The sequence below is a fragment of the Rhododendron vialii genome, chromosome 5a, assembly GCF_030253575.1.
Source record: "Rhododendron vialii isolate Sample 1 chromosome 5a, ASM3025357v1".
Classification (NCBI taxonomy): Eukaryota; Viridiplantae; Streptophyta; class Magnoliopsida; order Ericales; family Ericaceae; genus Rhododendron; species Rhododendron vialii.
The window spans coordinates 11,683,128-11,704,789 of record NC_080561.1 but is presented as its reverse complement, the minus strand read 5'-3'; the positions used below and the strand labels follow the sequence as shown (position 1 = coordinate 11,704,789).

The window sequence follows — 21,662 nt, the reverse complement described above, 5'->3', positions numbered from 1 at the left end:
TGATTTTCAGTGAGAGTAATTATTAAGAAAGTATACATAAGAAAAAAATTAAACCGCACAAACGTTTAAATAATCAAGCGAAGATAGTAACAACAAGCTGGGCATTTGGTCTAGTGGTATGATTCTCGCTTCGGGTGCGAGAGGTCCCGAGTTCGATTCTCGGAATGCCCCTCCTCTCTTTTTTTTCCCTACTGGTTTCAACACTTTTTGGAAAAAGTTCACAAACAGTGGTGGATCCTCCCAGTAAGACCAGAGTCACGTGCCCCCTGTTTTCTTTCAATTCTTCCACATGAAACTCTCACAAGTCTTCGATATATTTTACTTAAAATAATGCTACAGACACGTCTATCGGTCACTCTGGTCTAGGCCTGTCAATGAATCGGATTAGATCCGAATCCGAAAGATCCGGATCCGATAAGACCCAATCCGATCCAGATCCAATAAGACTCAAATCCGATAGTGATAATCCGGATCTGAATCCGAAAAATCCAGATCCGAATACGATCCGGAAACTTTTTTTACTTCAAAAATTTTTTAAAATAAAGTTCGGATTCGGATTGATAACGGATTTAATCCGATCCGATCCGAATCCGTATTGAATTACCGGATTCGGATTATTGGATCGACTTTATCGGATCCGGATCGGATTTTTCGGATCGGATCCGGATTAGATCCGGTCCATTGACAGGCCTACTCTCGTCCACTCTTTTTTCACATGTGTGGGATCCATTCGATGACGGAAGTGGGATTTCACCCCAGCAGTGGCAAAATTGCAATATGAATAGTCATCGGCTCTATAAAAAAAAATTAAAACAACATAATAAAAACTATAATAAATGAAGTTTCAAGTTTAATTTTCGAAGTTTCAATTGCACTTTGTGAAGGTTCTGCATTTGTATTGTGTTCAATACTTCTTTTCTTAAAGAAAGAGTCAATTGTTTTTTTTTTTTTTAATTGCTCAATAAGGGATTCAAAACATTCAATAATTTCTTTAACTTCAAGTGAATATTGAAAAATTGAAGAATTTTTTAGGTTAAGTTGTTTTAGGTTAAAATGTGGGGGTTTGCCCACCCCCACCCCCAATTAGACCTCATTTACTATTTCACTTTGGCCCATTGAATTTAGTTTTGGAATACTATTTTGGGTCTCATTTCTTGAAAAAAAGAAGACGATGATTTAGGATTAGTATATAGCAAAAAATAAGAAAAAAAAAAATCTAGTGGTGGAGAGCCTATATAAGTTGGAGATAACCATTTTTTTTACATATAATAATTGTATTTTCAAAATTCTTGCCGTGACGGCCGCTCCTAGTAAACCCCTTAGCTCCATCCCTGGGAGAGAGAATTAAGGAGAAAGTATGATTAAAAAAAATTTAAAAAAAAATTGCAATATGAATAGTCATCGGCTCTATAAAAAAAATATTAAAACAACATAATAAAAACTATAGTAAATGAAGTTTCAAGTTTAATTGTCGAAGTTTCAATTGCACTTTGTGAAGGTTCTGCATTTGTATTGTGTTCAACACCTCTTTCTTAAAGAACGAGTCAATTGTTATTTTTTATTACTCAAAATAAGGGATTCAAAACATTCAATAATTTCTCTAACTTCAAGTGAATATTAAAAAATTGAAGAAGACTAGCCTTGTTCGGTTGTAGGTTTGAAAATTTTTTGGGTAATGAGTGAGGAGAAAAAATAAGGTAATAATTGGGGATATGGGTAATGAGTGAAGAGAGATAGAGAAAGAAATGAGATTAATGATTGGATATAAGGGTAATGAGTGGAGAGAGAAATGAAAGTAATGATTGAAAATATAGGTAATGAGTGAATTTGGGTTTGAAATTTTTTTTCTAAACCCACAATCGAATAAAGGGCTTAACCTTTCCCAATGAAGTTTGAGAAATCCACGCAAAACACCAAATGATAAATGCTTTTTTTTTATTTTTTTGGAAGTCCACTTCTGCACAGTGCGGGCATTGGAAATTTGGAAGTCCGCTAAACATGAAATTAACTACTGTCGAGTTGTGCACAGTGCCGACCATTTTGGTTAACTTGTTTAATTTTTTAGGTTAAGTTGTTTTAGGTTAAAATGTGGGGTTCCCCCCCCCCCCCCCCCCCTAATTAGACCTCATTTACTATTTCACTTTGGCCCATTGAATTTAGTTTTGGAATATTATTTTGGGTCTCATCTCTTGAAAAAAAGAAGACGAGGATTTAGGATTAGTATACAACAAAAAATAAGGAAAAAAAAAATCTAGCAGTGGAGAGCCTATATAAGTTGGAGATAACCATTTTTTTTTATATATAATAATTGTATTTTCAAAATTCTTGCCGTGACAGCCGCTCCTAATGGACCCCTTAGCTCCATCCTTGGGCTCATCCCACAATTAAATATGTGAGGCCAATGCATATGTGAGATGATTAATCGGTCGGAGTGTACGCATCATTGTTGTTTTACTTTTATCCCACTAAAAATTTGTGTCAATACTTGATATTTGAAAATTGTCGAACTTTGATTTATAGTTCTATACTTTTCCCAATTTTCTTGTTAGGACAGTAAAATATTTAAACCAAATTTAGTAAGACTTAAAAGGTGAGCTAAAAATTCTAAATTTTGGTTTTCTAAAAGAAAAAGAAAATTTCTTTTTCGAATTTTTTTGTCGATCTACAATTTATAAAATTTTGACATAAACTAACAAATGTGAAAAATTATGAAAGATTATTTGTACAATTTTGCTCGGTCTTCATTTAGTCCTGTACAATTATTTGTATTTTTTATTCCAACCTTGTCCCTTCACGCGCATCAGCGCACAGAACTAGAGAGCATCTAGTATAGAAAAATTATCCAATGCTCCATGAGCACTGGTGCACCATTAAAACATTGTTTAAATTTCAAAAAGTCATATCTTTTGTTGTAGATATTGATTTTTAAAAAAATATATATTTTTGGAACCTACTCGATGATATCTACTAAACAAGATCCATATTGAATATAAAATTATGAAAGATTAAAATAATACCATTTGCTATGAGAAAATTCTATGAAAACTATTTCTATGAGAATTGTCTATGAGAACTATTTCTATGAGAATTGTCCCTATAAAAACTGTTTCGGACAAAAATACCCTTAGTTATATGAACTGGCTATGAGAACTGTCAATTCTCATAGTCAGTTCTATGAGAACTGCCAGTTTTCATAGTCACTTCTATGAGAATTGGCTATGAGAAGTGACTGTTCTCATAGAGAACTAGCTTTGTGAACTGGTTATGAGAACTAGACTATGTGAACTGGCTATGTGAACTGAAAAATACACAGTTCACATAGTCTTACCACACACTAAAATACACAGTTTTCATAAAATATATATAGTTCTCATAGAAAATATATGGTTCTATTAGATAGTTCTCATAGATAATACACAGTTCTCATAGAAAAATACACAGTTCTCATAGATAGTTCTTATGAATAATACACAGTTCTCATAGAAAAATACACAATTTTCATAGAAAATACACACATAAAAAAAAATTGAACAAAAATAATAAGGCAATCAAAATCAAATATAGTTATAAATGTTCTAAGGGGAACTGTGTATTTTTCGTGTAATTGAATTTTTAGTTAGTTTTATGTGCGCCAAAGCCTTGCTATACACTGATTACAATTCAATTGCTCAAATAACTTTGGAGAAAAATACCTTTGGCTATGAGAATTGTCAATTCTTATAATTAGTTTTATAAGAACTACTCGGTTATGTGAACTGAGCTATGAGAACTGTTCGGACTTCAATAGTCCTGACAAAAATATTTAATCTTTATTTTAGTCATTTCTCTTGACTTTTCATGCATTTTTACTATTTTGCCTATTCTTCTTAACTTTTTGTCTACATGTCCATTTTTAATAAAATTTATATTTTTAGAATCAATTTTTTATTCATATTATTTCGGACAAAAATACCCTTGGCTCTTGAACTGGACTGCCAATTCTCATAGTCAATTGTCATAGTTAGTTCTATGAGAATTATGTGAAATGGCGATGTAAACTGGAAAATATACGTTTCAAGTAGTCTTACCAAACACTAAAATGCATAGTTCTCATAGAAAAATGCATAGTTCTCATGGACAATCATCATAGACAATAACAGTTCTCATAGAAAAAAATACAGTTTTCATAGAAAAAATAGAGTTTTCATAGACAGTTTTCAAATGAAATGGCTATGTGAATTGAAAAATACACAGTTCAAATAGCCTTACTACACACTAAAATATACAGTTTTCATAGAAAATACATAGTTCTCATAGAAAAATACACAGTTCTCATATATAATCATCATGGACAATAACAGTTCTCATAAAAAAAAACACAGTTCTCATAGAAAATATACAGTTTTTATATAAAATACACAGTTCTCATAAGGAGTTACCACAGAAAATACACAATTCTCATAGAAAATACACAGTTCTCATAGACAATTTTCATAGACAATCATCATGGACAATAACAGTTCTTATTGAAAAAAACACAGTTCTCATAGACAGTTCTCATGTGAAATGGCTATGCGAACTTGAAAATACACCGTTCAAATAGTCTCACCACACACTAAAATACATCGTTATCATAGAAAAATACACAATTCTCATAGACAATCATCATGGACAATAACAGTTTTCATAAAAAAAAATACAGTTTCCATAGAAAAAATACAGTTCTCATAAAAAAATATACAGGTTTTATATAAAATACACAGTTCTCATAAGGAGTTCTCATAGAAAATACACAGTTCTCATAGACAATCATTAGGGATAATAACAGTTCTCATAAAAAAAAACATAATTTTCATAGAAAAAACATAGTTCTCATAGACAGTTTTCATGTAAAATGGTTATGTGAACTAGAAAATACACTGTTCAAATTACCTCACCACACACTAAAACACACAATTTCTCATAGAAAATGCACAGTTCTCATAACCATTTCAAATGAAAAATACACATTTCTCATTAAAAAATATACAGTTCTTATAAATAATACACAATTCTCATAGACAATGCACAGTTTTCATAGAAAAATACATAGTTCTTATAAAAAAAAAATAGTTCTCATAGATACATTCGTTAAACTCTCGCACACGAAATCAAACTATTATCATTTCAACTTGTTAAACTCTAGTGAAACCTATTGCAATTCTTCTTCTTTTTTTCAGAAAGAAACATTTCAAAATTTTCAAATCTTTAACAAGCCAAACATTCAGATGAAGAACGATCCAAGAATTTTAGGTTTATAATGGCCAGCTCCAATCACGTTTTTTTTCAAAATTGTTTTGTAAGAGAGAGAAGAAAGGGAGAGAATAAATCACAGGAATATCTCTAGAAAACACAGGAATCATCGTCGTCCGATGAAGAACTTGATGAATGACGACTACGACGAAGAAGATGATTTCTCCTTCTCGTGTGTAGCTAACGGTGACGGAGCCTCGATCCCCACCGACAATTTGTTCCTCAACGGCTAGGTGAAAGTCGATGTACCCGACGTTCAACCAGCCTTCTGTTCTCCGTGAATTTGAATGATGTTTCCCCTCCGGCGGCAGAAAGAGGAGAGGAGGAGGCAGCAGATGATCTCTCTCTCTCTCTCTCTCTCTCTCTCTCTCTCTCTCTCTCTCTCTCTCTCTCTCTCTCTCTCTCACCATATGGTGGAAAATTAAGTTTCACCTACGAATTGCGTAGCCTCCCATCTCGCTGCCCGAGGCCTATTCGATATGGCAGCAGATGATCATTGCTGTCCGGCTTGCACTTGTTGGATCCGACTCTATTTGCCGCGGGCGAAGACGGACTCATCGGAGAAGTCAACGATAATGCTAATCTGGCTCTAGGTGTTGGCAGTGGAGGTCTCGGTTGTGGTTGTGGATGGCGAGAGATGAGATGTCGGAGCATTTAGAGAGAGTGAGGGCTTCGACTTGGCTTGGGGATATAAATGTCATTATGCAGCATAACCGAGCCTATACAGGTTCGGAAAAATATTTAAGGATTGGAATGAAAACGAACCTAAAAAGCGGGGTTGGCTTCTAATTTACTAAAAAAAAAATTGAATAAAGACAAAACGTAAAAAAAAGACCTATTTTGGGAAAGTAAGCCTATCCGTGTTGAAAGTGGGCCAGCACCAAAATCCGGAGGGAACGCACCCAGTTCCAAACTAGCAATAAAAACCCCCATTTCCTCCCCCCTTCATCGGTTTTCTTGTCCTTCTTCCGCAACAAGCTTTCAGAATATCACAGACGATGGCGAAGAGCGAGACCTCTGGAGATACTCCTCGGCCATGGCAGTCTTATCACACTGCTTATACCAACGCCAAAGCAGGTACTCACTTACTCGCTACCAAAAATTTGAGAAACTATACCGTATATTCTCCGGTAATTTACTAGGTAAACCGATTCAATAGTGAAATCAATTAGTGTTTTGCGAAACATTTAGCGCAGGGGATGGAACTTAATTTTTTTTATTTTAAGAACTGTTGTTTTGTCTTGTAATCTTTGAACTAAAGGACTTGTGTTGGGAAGTTTTGGGAATTTGGGTTTATGATAATGAAACTCTATGTTAACGGAAAAAAAGAAAGAAAAAGAAATCAAAAGAAAAAGCAAGGCCATTACATTTCAACAAAAGACCCACACCCAAGTTCAATAAATATCGGTCCTCTCTTCCGATCATGATTTTACTACCCCCACGCCCCACCCCCCCGGAGAGAAAGGTCTTTCTGTGTTGTTAGGGCGAACAATTTTGTCGGGTAATGGGTTGCTTCAATCAACTAGACGGCATGTTAAGGAGTTGGTTAAATCAGTTTTGGAGGAAGTTATGGTATGCATTGTGTACCACATAAATTTTAGTACTTCTTTTTCAATGTTATTCATATTTTATGGTTTGGCTTGTTACATACTTTTAGTCATCTTTTACAACTTTTAATGGTATTACCTACTTTCTATTCTTTTTTCTTTTTTTTTGGGTAATTAAAGTTTTTATTCACAACAAACAGAATACAAAATCAAAGGGGCATTCCCTAGTGAACCAAGCCAAAAAATTGCTCAGAAGAGCACTCTACCAACAAGCAACAAAAAAGACAACTAACCCAAAACTGACAACTATACAAACTACTCGCTAATACCTAGAGTCAAAAATACGAGTAGAGAAGCGCCAACAAGAGCAGAGGGCCAGATTAACTCCTATTCTCTCCACTCCTCTAAAAGAACTGATACAAGCTCTAACCTCTGTGCAAATCTGAGCTTCCAAACCCCGCACATCCAAGTCCTCTATGCTGTTGGAAAATACGCCTGTTACGCTCTCCCCAAACATGATAAATCATAGCAGCAAAACCACTTTAGCCACCAGATTCAAGAAAAGAGTGCCAGTATGGTGTTCAACCATCCAATCTACCACCTGTGAAAGAACAGAGAGGCTACAAAAGGAACTAAACTTCATTTGTAACAAGCTCCACAACTGAGATGAAAAATGGCACTGAAAAAATAGATGCTCATGAGATTCCATAGCATTTGAACACAACACACATTGGTTTTCCACCAAAACACCGCACTGCTGCAACCTGTCCTTTGTGGAAAGTCTACATAGGATAGCCAACCATTGCACAATAGCCCACCTAGGAATTGCATGCTTGTACCGCACTACTTTAGCCCAAGGGACCAGAAATTTGGGCCTTTTGAATGCATTCCAGGCAGACTGAATAGAGAATCTACCATTGGCATTTAAGTTCCAAATAATAGAGTCCTCCCTGGCAGTATTAGGAAGAAGAGAAATAGGTGTATGCTCAATAATCTTTCTAGTGACTGTATTCCTTCCCTTGGGCCAAAACCAGTGATTATCAACAATAATAGTAGCCACTTTAGCCAGCAGATTCCTACCCAAATTATAAGTCACTCGGGCACCAAATCTAGCAAGCAGTAGACCCAGTGGGTGCCAATTATCTAACTACAAGAAAGTTTGATTTCCGTTACCCACTTGGTGAGTAATCCAGGGCTGCACAAAAGACCTCAGATTGAAAAATTTCCTGATAGTCCAAGTTACAGAGTTAGGGACAGTCATATTCCACATGCATTTATCCTTTATAATGTAAGTATGAACCCATTTAATCCATAAAGTATCAGTTTTCAAAGCAAGGCCCATAAAAGCTTTGTCACGGAAGCCCTATTCCAATTTTTTAACACTTGAAAACCCAAACCACCCTCTTCTTTTGGGACACAAACATCAGCCCAAGCCACCTTAGCACCCACACTTTTCAACTCCGTACCTGACCAAAAGAAAGCTCACACCATCTTCTCCACCCATTTAAGAATTTTTTGAGGCAAAATGAAGATTGAACTCCAATAAATTTGAATACTAAACAAAACTGAATTGATGAGCTGTGCCCTGCCTCCATAGGAAAGCAGTTTATTAGCCCAAGATTGAATGCGACCCAGAAATTTAACTAAAAGCACTTGACAGTCAACGGCATGCAACCTAGTGGTAATAAGAGGAACCCTCAAATATCGAACAGGCAATACTCCTTCAGGCACAACTAGAATTTGAGAAAGGATCTGCTTTGAGATATCATTAACCCCAGCATGAAACACACTGCTCTTTTGGCGGTTTGGTTTTAAGCCAGATACTAAATAAAAGTCTAGTAACAAATCACTAGCAAGCTGAAAAGATTGGGAATCAGCCCCACTCAAGATGAAAAGATTATCAGCAAAGATAATATGAGAAAGTTGTAACTCCTCACATCTAAGGTGGAAAGAGAAGCCCCTAGCATCAATCCGTTGTTGCAACATAGAGGAAAAACCCTCCATAACAAGGAGGAACAAATAGGGGGAGAGAGGATCACCGATCACCTTGCCGTAAACCCCTATGTCCCGGGAAATAACCCACCAATTCCCTATTAATAACAATGGAAAACATAGCGGTAGAAACACATTGCTTAACCTAGGAAATGAACTGACAAGGGAAAGCCATTACCTCCATTAATTCAAATAGAAAGTCCCAAGCCACTGAATCATAGGCTTTCATAAGATCAAGCTTCAAAGCACATCGAGGGGCACCTTGATCCTTGTGGTCGTCCTTCACCGGTTCTTGCAAAAGAAGAATATTGTCAACAATAGATCTGCCTTTAATGAATGCAGATTGGATAGGGCTAATCAGAGAAGGAAGCAGAGGTTGGAGCCTAGCCACCAAAATCTTGGAGATGCACTTGTATGTTACGTTATAGCAAGAAATAGGCCGATAGTCCTTAATGGTAACAGGAGCACTCTTCTTGAGAGCCAGGGAATTGGCTGTGGAATTCTAGTCCCTCAACATAAAACCAGTGTCAAAAAATTGCTTAACTGCACGAACAACATCATCTCCAACTATATCCCAGTTCTTGTGGAAAAAACTAGCACTAAACCCATCAGGGCCAGGAGCCTTGTCCCCATTTATAGAATCCATAGCCTTCTTAATTTCCAACTCAGTCACTGGCTGAATTAAAGCAGAAGCCATATCCAACGGAACTCGAGCTCGGATAGCTTGTCTAACTCCAGAAACAGGTCGAGTTTGAGTAAACCTAGTGCCAAGCAACCCTTGAAAGTAACCAAGAGTTTCCTTTTTTATCTCAGTCTGATCTTCTAAACGAACTCCAGACTTGTTGACCAAACTCAAAATCTTGCTTCTAACTGTGTGAGTAGCCACTTTGTGATGAAAAAACTTGTTCCTGTCCCCCAAGGCCAACCACTTGACCCAAGATTTCTGTTTTTTGAACCCCTCTTCAGCCAAACTCAATTCCATGAACTGATGAAGTGCCAACTTTTCATCTTCACACAAAAGAGGATCATGAGGATGGTCAAAATAAGCTTCCTGGACCTGGTGTAACCTGAGTCTTGACTCTTCCACCCTTACACTAATACTAGAATAGTGCTCTCTATTCAACTCTCTCAACACAGGTTTGAGTCTCTTAAGCTTTAAACTCCTTCAATAAGTGAGACTGACAATCCACAGGGACAGCCCATGAATTAGTTAACAAATCTTTAAACGAAGCATGAGACATCCAGAAAGCAAAAAACTTAAAAGGTCTCTTGACAACAGCTGGAGGAAGGATGGACACCAGAACCTTACAATGATCCCGAAACTCCAGGGTGCAAAAACCAAGCCTCAGAGTCAGGGTAAGCAGATAACCAACTAGCATTAACCATGGCACGATCCAATTTACTTTTATTATCCCCCAAACCACCTCTCTTATTAGTCCAAGTAAACCAAAAACCCTTGGTTGGAAGGTCATCCAACTCCAATGCATGAAGGCAATCATTGAATTCAGTAGCTGCTGTATGATCAAAGCCATCCATTCACTCAGAAATCCTTCTCACCGCATTGTAATCGCCCATTTGAATCCAAGCCTCATTGCCAACTATGCCACTAGCCACCATGAGATCATGCCAAAGTCTCCTTCTATCACTCATAGAGTTATGTGCATAGACAACAGAAGCATAAAAAACAGCATGTCGATCCACACTCTCCACTTTTGCAAATATCATTTGAGCAGAAGAGAACACAATACTAACCTGAACCAACAAAGGGTTCCAAGCCAGTAAAATTCTGGAAGGGCCCACAACATTGTCTATATTGGACACATGAGACCAATGAAGAGGAAAACATCGAGCAACAGTGGTAGCCAGAAACTCCCAACAAACTTTAGACTCCACTACTCCAATAAAATTCAGCTTATGTGACTGAATAAAGGAAAGGACTTCCTTCTGCTTTAGGGGGTTATTGAGTCCCCTAACATTCCATGTAGCAATTTTCAACATTGGAAAACAATCAGAAGAGAAGTGACAAAAAACCACCCTACTTCTTACTCCTACCCTTGGGCTTCTTCTTAGCCCCAGGATCAACAATAGGGGGAATAGGTTTAGAACTATCCCCTAAAGAAAGAGACACAGGAGGGACCATACCATCCTCCACTTGCAACTGTCCCTCAACCATCACAGTGGAATCCAGCACAGCAAACGTATTAGATAACTGAGAAGAACTTACATCCCTTGTCAAGACCTTACCAGAAGCCTTTGCTATAGCAGACACTTGAGCAACAGTATGCAAGATTCCTACAGGTTCCTTCAACACAACCCCAGCTGGAGCCTTACCAGCTCGAGGCCTATCCTGTTGAAAACCAGGCGTTTCCCACCCCCCAATTACTGGAGGATCAGATCCAACTTGCATAGCCAAATCTTTAGTAGTAGATGCCCCAGGCCCTCTACTTTCTATTCTTGTTAGTTATTCGTAATATGGTCATGTGTACCGTACACAGTACAATTACAAATTATTTTGGCTAGTTACGGAAATATATGGTGGTAGTTACATAGGGTTTTGGTTAGTTAAAAATTGGGTAAAGTGTGTAGCAGAGGCTTCTCTTTAGATTTTTGTGCTTTTGTTTGGACGCAGTAAGGAGGTTGTGAAAGGGGCATTCAAATAGATTAGTCGGATTTCTTGCACTTTTTTTAGAATGTTTTGATGTGATATTGCAGGAATGGAGGGAGTTGACAAGGAAAAAGTGCAAAGGATTATCTATGAAATGAGCAAAGGGTCAAAGTATTTTGAGAATGAGGAACGTAAGGATGCTTTTATAAAGCAGAAAATTGAAAACATGCGGGCTCAGTTTGCAAAGCTCACTGCTTCTGAGATATCCCATTATCAGAAGGTATTTTGTGAGGAAAATGCACAGTTTGTTCTTTAATTTCTCTGTGATGGTGACAACCTTCATCGTGTGGCAACCCGAGTGTCTTTTGTTACTTAATTTGACAAACATATACCATGAGATAGTAAAATTAAAATGGATGGATGCAGGAATATTGACATGTTCCATACGCATATCTTGAGGTGCATTGATTCTAGGGTTCTTGGCAGCTACGCATAGTTCGTATATTTATGGTGTTTGAATACAATAACGATACACATGTAATCCCCAATCGATGGTGTTGATTATATACGTTAATTATGGTGCTTGAATCTTGATTGTGTCAAGGAATAGTGCTACGCAATGTTGGGAAATGTGAATAAATGTTGGGAAGGAGAAATATATCAAGTATTTCTTTTTTGCTTTTTGAATGATGTATTTGTTGTTAAATACATTGAGTTTTTGTTTTTTGCTGTTCAAATCATGTATTAGTTGTGCATAGGTTTTTTTTTGTGATTAAATGGTAGTTTTGACAAGGCACTTACATTATTCTTTATGGTATGTAATATTCATAGGTTGCTGATAAACGAATTTTAGAGTTAGAAGCTACTCGCGATTTGACAAGGATTTGGCTACATGTAGATATGGATGCCTTTTACGCAGCCGTTGAAACATTAAGCAATCCTCTGTTAAAGGGAAAACCAATGGCTGTTGGCGGAATGTCTATGATCTCCACCGCTAATTACGAGGTTCGAATTACTAGCTGTTCTTCAATTGTGTTATTCGTGCTGTTGTCGATAGGTTTATATGAGATCTATTTGCACACTGCTCCATTCTTATTTGAAAAACATCTCAAACTATTACGCATGCTTTAATCAAAGATCTGTACACCCTGAAGGCTCGGAGGTTTGGGGTCCGTGCTGCAATGCCCGGTTTCATTGCGCGTAGATTATGTCCGGAGTTGATTTTTGTCCCTGTAGATTTCAAGAAGTATACTCATTACAGTGATTTAACAAGAAAAGGTTAGAATTGTACTTTTAATGCCGGTTCTTTTTCCGATGTAGTTGTGGCTAACTCATGCTGATGAACTTCCTTTCCATATATGTCTTTTGCACAGTTTTCCAGAAATATGATCCCAACTTCATGGCTGCTAGTTTGGATGAGGCATACCTTGATATAACAACTGTCTGCCTAGAAAGGCACATGAGTAGTGGAGAAGTAAGTTAAGCACTTAAACTCTATAACTCTATGCATCAATTCCTTTCACGGGTTAGCAGTAACACAGCATGTCTACTGTCCTTGTTTGCCTCTGATATAAGTTCTCATTTCATTCTAACTTCCTCTGATTGTTGTTATCCCTTTGTTTAGATTGGTGAAGAACTCAGGAGTAGTGTTTATGAAGAGACTGGCCTCACTTGTAGCGCTGGAGTGGCGCCAAACCGATTACTTGCTAAGGTGAATGTTATTTGAGATTGGCAGATGATGTTGGCATCATTTACTTAATGTTAACATTTGTAATCTTATTCATGAACATCAGATGTATTTTACTCTTTGAAACTTGTCATAGCTCAAATATGAAAATGACACATCAATCCTTACTATGTATTTCGTAGTCAGACATAGTGCACCGAACCGTAAAACAAAAGCCGTGAGGGCAATTTGGGCATCAAAAATAGCACTACATCTATCGCTTCAACAAGAGGCAAACACCACAATGGGGTTCTCCCTCTATATCTAGAGAGTTTGTCAATTTGGTTAAACAGAAGTAATGCCTCAAAATTGGATACTGTGCATAGATATTTGACAGTAATGTGTATGCACCAAAATTGTGTTTTTCCCATTTGTATTCCACTTAATGGTGGAAAAGATTCTCATGAATAAATTGGAGAACCATCACTGATTTTTTTAATATGCTCTGTATCGAAAAGTTAAGTCCATGATAAGGCTGGTGCTATTTAAGTTGTAGTGTCTACACTGCTCTCTTTTCATTATCATCTACAGTTATGAATGATGGGATTGATTGGAACTGGCCTAAAAGTTCTTCCCAAAATATATGTTCTCTCCTAGAGTCTTTAAGTCTCTTCCATATTTTCTCCACACTTATCAGGTTTGCTCAGATATAAACAAACCAAATGGTCAGTTTGTTTTGCCAAATGACAGGACGGCTATCATGACATTTATTTCCTCACTTCCCATACGGAAGGTATGTCCCTATCTGCTTATTGCTGACAAATAAACATGTTTGATATTATTGGAAAGACCCCTGTATAATATATATTTTGAGGAGAAACACTTTGAAGAATTCTATTACAGATAGGGGGAATTGGTAAGGTCACTGAACATCTTTTAAGGGACGTTATTGGAATTACAACTTGTGAGGAGATGCTGCAAAAGAGTGGCTTCCTTTGTGCTCTATTCTCTCGTTCTTCAGCAGGTTTGTACACTGATTGGTCCTTGAACTTTAAACTGCTTGTAACTGGGAAGGTGCCATGACCTGTGTATTAAATTTAGATAATTGTTTGACCATCTTTTGCACTGTTATGACGAAAAGCGCCTGTTTGGGCCTGTCTACTACGTATTATCAGTTTATCAACAGATTTTACTTGCTTAGGAGTCATGCATGCAAGCGCAACTTGTACCATTGCACCAAGCAACGGCCTGTGGGAGCATGAAGAATAATATCTGTTGCATGGCTTTAATAGTTTGGTGCTAATGACAGATTTCAAGGATATTATTTTGTTCTTCTGCTGTCTTCTTTTTATTTGAAGGCTTGCACGAGTGGCAGTTTTTGGAAATCTAATTTCATAAAGAAAAATTGGTGAAATTTTTTTGGGGTAAATAAGCTACATTTTTGCTTCCTGGTCTAGCTGTTTGTCAACTACTGATTTTACTTTTAGAATGTCACTTTGTTTCCTTATTATCTTTTCCAGTTAATACATGCATATAGTTGTCTGACTTGCAGGACTAAAATTGGTATATTACATTAATCAGTTATATGACAACCTCGTTACTCTGCTGGCATAACAATCAGAGTATCAGAATTCATGATTTGGTATCATGATTCATGCATAGATCGATGCAGATATATGGGTGAACTCTGCTATGAATCTTACAAATCATGTTCAATTGACAGTTTGATTCGCAATTTACAATGCATCCGATTCTTGAAAGTTGAAAACTGTCAGGGCGCTAGCCGCTAGGTTCCAAGTTCCTTTCTGTTTCGTTTTTGTTAAAATTTCAAAGCACAACTTTTTAGAGCGTTTATTGAGGAGATAACCAATACTTGTGCATAATTTGTCGTTCATTCAGTGATTACATGATTCAATAGAATCTTAGTTACCCCGGCCACATTTTAACCCCTTTTTTCTTGTTCTTTTTTTCCTGAGAAAAAAATCTCTTGTTACATATTCCTAAGGATTTTAATGGCTAACGCAATTTTGAACCAATGAAAATCTATTGTATCTTATTTTGGGAATAAAAATAAGTTGATCTGTGTTGGTCAACTCAATTAGATTCAATGTTCCCTTACATTTTTCATTTTACTTTTTGTGGTTTTCATGTTTAAACGTAAAGCTCTCACCCACTCTCTCTTCTTACTCTACTCTCTTCAAGTCTTAAGATCCATCTTATCTTTGAATGTCAAAGGTTTCTATACTTTGATTTGTAAGAATTTTACAGTTGGTAAGATTTGGACCCACATCTGTGGTGATGAAGGCAAATAATTTGTCAACAAGATGGAGCTTACTGTCACATCGTTAATGTTATACTATAAAATGTCAAATAATTTGTCAACTAGACGGGGCTTCCTGTCGAGAATTTGGTTACTTGAATATCATGATTCTGGATTCTATTAGTTCTCGATTTGATGACTATACAAATAAGTCTATCTTGTCTTCGTTCTTGATTTTGCGATTATGCATCTGTTTGAAAATTTGACAAGTCTTATTGGCGTTTTTTTCCATGCCGCCACTTTGTATTCAGATTTTATGATTGAGTATGATTCTGTCTATAACCATCTTGCCATTTTGTTGTAGATTTTTTCCTCTGTGTGGGTCTTGGACTTGGAGGAACAAATACTCCTCAAGTTAGGTTGCGGAAAAGTATAAGCAATGAGAGAACATTTCAGGCCACTGATGATGAAGCTTTTCTTTTTCAGAAGTTAGGTAATTTGTTTCATGTGTTTTGATTATAATTGTAGTGGACATTCTTGTAGGTGATGCTAATATGTCCTGGTATGGGGTAGTTGTATTTTATTTTCACAAAAGTGCATCATGCTCAATGGGAGGTTCCTTTCCATTTATTTCAATGTTTAGGCATAATTCAGTTATATTTTTGGACTTAATGGGGGCCCTTATTATTAGTAGGTTGGCATTAGAGGAAGGCCAAACGTACATTTTTTCCCCCCCCTTCTTGTACTCTCGGGCTTTGACTTCTACTCTAGTAGATGGATGGTAAGCTCTTGGATTAACTAAATTTCATTGTCGACAAGTGTTGCCTTTGTGATTCATCATGGTAGAATAATTATCATCAGTATCTTCCTCCAATTGTTCAATTTGACCTGCTTGAACTTACCAGTACCAGTGACCTTTTTGCTTTAATTTTGCTTCCTCGCAACCATCTTAACTTGTTTAATACTTTGATCCCGGCTTTGTGTTAAGAATCTCTGCATTTAAATTTTACCTTTTTGGAGGTGCTTTTGCTGGAATTTTATTTCCTTGCTGGCAACTTAAACATTTGTTTGTTGTATTTGATTGATCGTACTTTCTGTGTAAAAATTTATAATATGTTGCCAAAATTGTGTACACATATGTGTTCCACGGTATTGGGTAGATTCAAATTCCCAATGGTATTTGTTAGGTGAGGGTGCCCTCATGCTTATATTGTGCGCGTCACTTTCGTAACCTTTCAATGTGGGATTTGATTTACTCTATTTTGTCAAGCATGCCTTTCTTGGTTATTCAAGATGGGAAATCAGTGCATGGCTAAACTTTGAAAACCATGCAAATCATTTGTTTGCTCTTCCAGACCTTTACTGCCCAACCGATGAGCAGCCAGCTAATGTGTTTCATTTATGGAGCTGGGTTCTACTATGATGATTTCTAACACCTCTATCATTTGGGCAACCATGTCTTTGCATCTGGAATTGTGGTCAACATCATTTCATTAATTGAAAATATATGCTTTCAACAAGACTAAGCTGAATCAAGTTTTGTTTGCAGTGGATCTTGCGGAGATGCTTTCTACTGACATGAAAAAAGAAAGTCTTTGTGGGCGAACATTGACTTTAAAACTGAAAACTGCATCTTTTGAGGTACTTTCTGATGCTTTTAACTCTGCTTGAAAACTCATGCAATAACATGCTGGAAGATCTCGATCAATGACTCTGGTGAAACTGTATATTGAGGGCCCGTTCCAAAACGTAAATAAGAACTTATTTTTTGTTCAATAATAAGGCTTGTTCCATAAAAATAAGAAGAAGGTACTTATTTTTTCAGAATTTATATAGGTACCAATGGGCGCCGGTGAGGGAAATCGTACTGACGGCCGCGCCGGGCCATCTCTGGCCACCAGACGGCCGATCCGAGCCGTCCAAAAATTATAAAAAAAAAAACCGAGGGGGCCAACGCGGGAATCAATGGCATCCGAGGTGTGTAGGGTGCTTGATCTGAGTACCCATTTTTCGTGTGAAATACTTGAAAAATGGGTGCTCGGATCAAGCACCCTACACACCTCGGATACTGTTGATTCCCGTGAAGACTCCCTCGGTTTTTTTTTATAGAATTTTTGGCCAGCTCGGATCGGCCGTTCAGTGGCTGGAGACGGCCCAACGCGGCCGTCGGTACGATTTCCCTCATCGGCGCCCATTACTCATAGCACAACTCCTTATTTTTTAAGAAGACAATTTCAAACTCAAAAATCATGTGCTTATACAAATAATTTTCTTATCAATATGAATCTTGTTTGATAGATCTCATTGAGATCTTTAATATGGTGCAAAAAGAAATTGAATTTTTTTTTTTCATTTACATTATTTTTGAGTTTGAAAATGTGAAATAAATTTTTTATTTGGGTTTTGTGGAATGACCCTTCTTATTTTTCTTTGAGAAGTTACAAAATAAGTACTTATTTTTTAAGAAGGTTTCTGGAACGAGGCCTGACTATTGGATGATCAGGTTGTCACTTGCGTCTTTTTAGGTCCAGATGTTCCTGCCATTTTAGTAGTTACAACTCACCATGTCTTTTTTTTCTTTCACATATAGTGGATATTTTGTAATCTCAGGTTCGAACCCGAGCGCTGACTTTGCAAAATTATATTTGCTCAAATGAGGATATTTTGAAGAATGCATCAAAGCTACTGAAGGCTGAACTTCCTATATCCTTACGACTAATTGGTAAGGGCACGCGATTTGGTTGTTAAGTATATATTGCAAGAATGGTTGATTACAGGCACTATATCTTTATTGTTTTTCCATACTAAGGTTTTTTTTTTTTTCAAAATAAGAAAGAACAGAACTTAATGGGCTTCCGGAGAGAATCCAGTGCTGTATTCTCCTTTTTGTTGGTTGTCTTCCTCATCGATCTGACCTTGTTTATGGGAGAAGAAGCTAGTCCTTATGTGCCCTTATATTTCTCCATTGTTCTTGTTGCTGTTTTCTTTTTCATTAATATTTTGTGGTACAAAAGTTGCCTGCTGTTCAAATCTGAGGTATGCCCGCATTTTTAACTGTTATCTTTTGGACTTCCTAGTAGTCAAAGCAAGAAGAATATTCAGTGATTGACTCCGTGACAGCGTCTGATTAAGAGTACTATGTTCCCACTTTTGGGCCTTGGATGAAAGGAGCTGTTACCCAGCACTGGTTTTAATGCCTTCACTGTCCATAAGAATCTGTTTAGGATGTGGGAGAAGCTGAACTCTGAATAATAGTTGCTCACCATTTTACAGGACAGATTTGGTTTACCTTCTCTATGAAAAGTGTCTATGTTTAGCTCCTGGGTTTTAGCCTGTATACGTCATGTAAATGCATAGGTCCAAAGCGGATCAACTAAAGTGATTGATGATGGGTCATATAACAGTTTGCAAACTATCTGAGGAAGCTTTTTGTCTTTACAGAATTATCATTTCCATCTTACGTATCACTTTTAAGTGTGAGTGACATAAAACTGAGCTATTTTGGATCTCGGATTTGAAGATGGAAAACATGAGAAGGGAGAAGACAAGAAATTGAATTAGAAGCTAAAGGACAAGTATTAACATTTCCCTTTCCGTTTCCCTTCCCAGGACAAATTCTTGGAATGTCACTATCAGAAGAAAAAAAATTCAAATACCAAATTAGCTAAGAATATGTTGATTGAAATCATCAAAGTTGTTGGTGAAAATAAATCAATTAGGTTGATCAAATTTGTTTCTTTTGGTTACTTCCCATGATCAGTATCAGTGGGGTAATTGCTTGTGTTTGTGTGTTCAGAGATTAGACTATCTGATTCTGGGGAACTTTGTGTTTTAACTATATCAAAGCTATTTGGTACAGAAGTGTCATATCACACTGTTCTACATCTGAGTTTTGGATTTGCCTTTGTTTGTTACTTTTTACCCTTGAAACTTTTGGCATTTTAGGACCCTGGCCTGTATAAAGCGTTGAACCATATATGTGCTGTCTTTTGCAGCTCTTTGCTGTATTATGTGATTCCAATCGCCGCTAATTTAACACTGTATGGTGAAGCAATTTAGTGTCTTCTGGCAGGATTGCGGATGTCTCAGTTCAACGAAGACAAGGATGGCAATCCATCTGATCCTACACAAAAAACTCTCTCCAACTTTATTATATTTGGGGATGCTACAGGAAGAAACATGGATGAGCAAACATCATTTTGCTCAGATCTTAGTGATGACCATTTCACAACAGAAAGAAGCATTGGTCTTCCTGTTGACAATCGTGAGATATATCAAATAGATTTGAGGGATCCATTAGAAAGCAATGGAATGTCAAGTGCTAATAACAGTAACGACATTCTAAGCTATGACGGTGAACTGGAGGTAAACCATGGATCACTGGACAACAAGTCTAATGCCAAGGTTTGAATTTCCTTTAATCCCTGGAGTTCATCAAAATCAAACATCATGTAACCTAGTTTCTTCTGGTTATCATGCTAAAACACTATTGACATTTCTTGCCTTGGTTTTGCTCTTTCTCCCGTCCATTTTTTTTTGGGCACTGGTCATCATCCTTTCACACATCGTGAAAGGTAGACCAGATGCTAAGGGCCCCATTAATTGCCTAGATTGGGCATGCGAGCGGAATTACAAATCCCGTGGGAGGTGAGGTGATTTCAGTCATTTGAATGCAACAATTGGTGGACGGATTACATACCCTTTGAGAACATGGGCTTTACAGTACTTTGGTGATGTGGTATTGGTAATCCCCTCGCTACCAGTCCGGTGGGATTACAAATGCTATGAGATTATATATGCCCCCAGTATTAATCTTGTGAATCAAACATGGCCTAAAGCCTAAATTGAAACTGAAGCATCTCAATGTGTGAATCATCATCTCCAATCGAGACACTCATGAGAGATTCTTTTTGTAAATCTTGACAGTTTGACAGAAGCAGCTTGGATAAATTGAAGAAGAGGACCGACCTTTTAGATAGTGAAGCAGTATCTTCGTCAAATCAGAACGAGCAATGTTTGTGGGTGGACGACTACAAGTGTTCGCTATGTGGGGTTGAACTGCCTCCTAGTTTTGTTGAGGAAAGGCAAGAACATGCTGACTTTCATCTAGCTGAGAGGCTGCAGAAACAGGAATCTGATAGCAACCCTAGAAGTCTCACTCCTAAGCAGAGGTACCACATTGTTCCTGTCATATGCATCATTCTCAAAAAATTTAAATGTGCTGCGAATGTAGTAAACTGCATGTAGGATGCTCAGGTAATCAGGTTAGTTGTCAATTGTCATAGCAATGAACTAAATGTGTAGATTTTGTTTTTACATGTAATAATTGTTGGTTGTGATAACTTTGATTTATTCATTTCCATCATGGAGCTGAATATCCGATAAAAAAAAAAATTCATGGAGATGCCAAACAGAACCCCAAAAAACCGCATTTAGTTTTAATTAATTGGGGATTTAGCTACATGTCTTGTTTCTCACCGTTATGGTTCTCTCAAGGGGATTATGGAGCCTAGAAATGCTGTGGAAACAGAGTGCAGTTATGAAATATCCATTGGAGATTTGAACTTGTCCGTGGTGAAACGGTTTGATTTGACATGAAAAATGTCAATTTGAGTTTTTTAGTATCCCTATTTTTGCAACCCAATTATTGCAGGGATATCTTTTAGCACCTGTTAGCATCACTAATTTTGGTGATTTCAAATGCTGTGTTGTGATAAAACTCAACCTTTTCAGGTTTATTCAGAAAGACCACGTGACAAGCCAAACCAGGCGTAAGAAGAAGCGCAAGTTATCCCCCGCAGATGGTAAACACCTGCCGATAGATATGTTCTTTGTAAAAAGTAATGAGAACTTCTAGCATCGTATTGTGTATATTGTGTAATATTTTGTACAGTAGCAGATATTTCTCTCTCAGCTATTAATGTATTGTTTTAATAAATTGCAGACACCATGTATATTGTACAGTATCCATATTGTTGTATCTCAAGTTAAACAGTACCAATAAAGCTATCATTTGCGATGCACTGTATTTAGTAGACATTTCCATGTTTGAGTGCTATCATAATTTTTTCGTTAATGGAGAGCTCCAATTAGACATTGCTCGGATGCTGGAAATCGAAGATTTACTCCTATATTTTGTCACTACACCCTTCTCGTGAAACAGGGGATTGCTTTCAATCATTTGGTTACTGAATCGTTAAGCACCCCAATCCCATGGCTGTTGTCGGTAACCATGAAATAATGTTAGTTAGTGTGAGTGAAGAAGATGCCCGACGTGAAATGGTATCTAAATGTCATGTCGGAAGATTTTGCAGTGGGTGT

The 21,662-nt window shown here is 37.1% G+C and overlaps 1 protein-coding gene and 1 non-coding gene across 2 annotated transcripts; both read left to right on the top strand.

The window, feature by feature from the left end:
• The first annotated feature begins 99 nt into the window (after nucleotides 1–99).
• Nucleotides 100–171, top strand: TRNAP-CGG (transfer RNA proline (anticodon CGG)). Its single transcript has one exon. It is a non-coding gene; the product is annotated as a tRNA-Pro (tRNA).
• Nucleotides 172–6,147: 5,976 nt separating this feature from the next.
• Nucleotides 6,148–21,378, top strand: LOC131327972 (DNA polymerase kappa). Its single transcript, XM_058361088.1, has 14 exons — nucleotides 6,148–6,348; nucleotides 11,523–11,695; nucleotides 12,247–12,420; nucleotides 12,570–12,693; nucleotides 12,789–12,889; nucleotides 13,040–13,126; nucleotides 13,779–13,874; nucleotides 13,985–14,105; nucleotides 15,706–15,834; nucleotides 16,891–16,982; nucleotides 17,952–18,063; nucleotides 19,414–19,745; nucleotides 20,268–20,512; nucleotides 21,075–21,378. Exons 1-14 carry the CDS (start codon nucleotides 6,270–6,272, stop codon nucleotides 21,196–21,198), a joined length of 1,989 nt encoding a protein of 662 aa, XP_058217071.1. The 5' UTR covers nucleotides 6,148–6,269; the 3' UTR covers nucleotides 21,199–21,378.
• The last annotated feature ends 284 nt before the right edge of the window (nucleotides 21,379–21,662 follow it).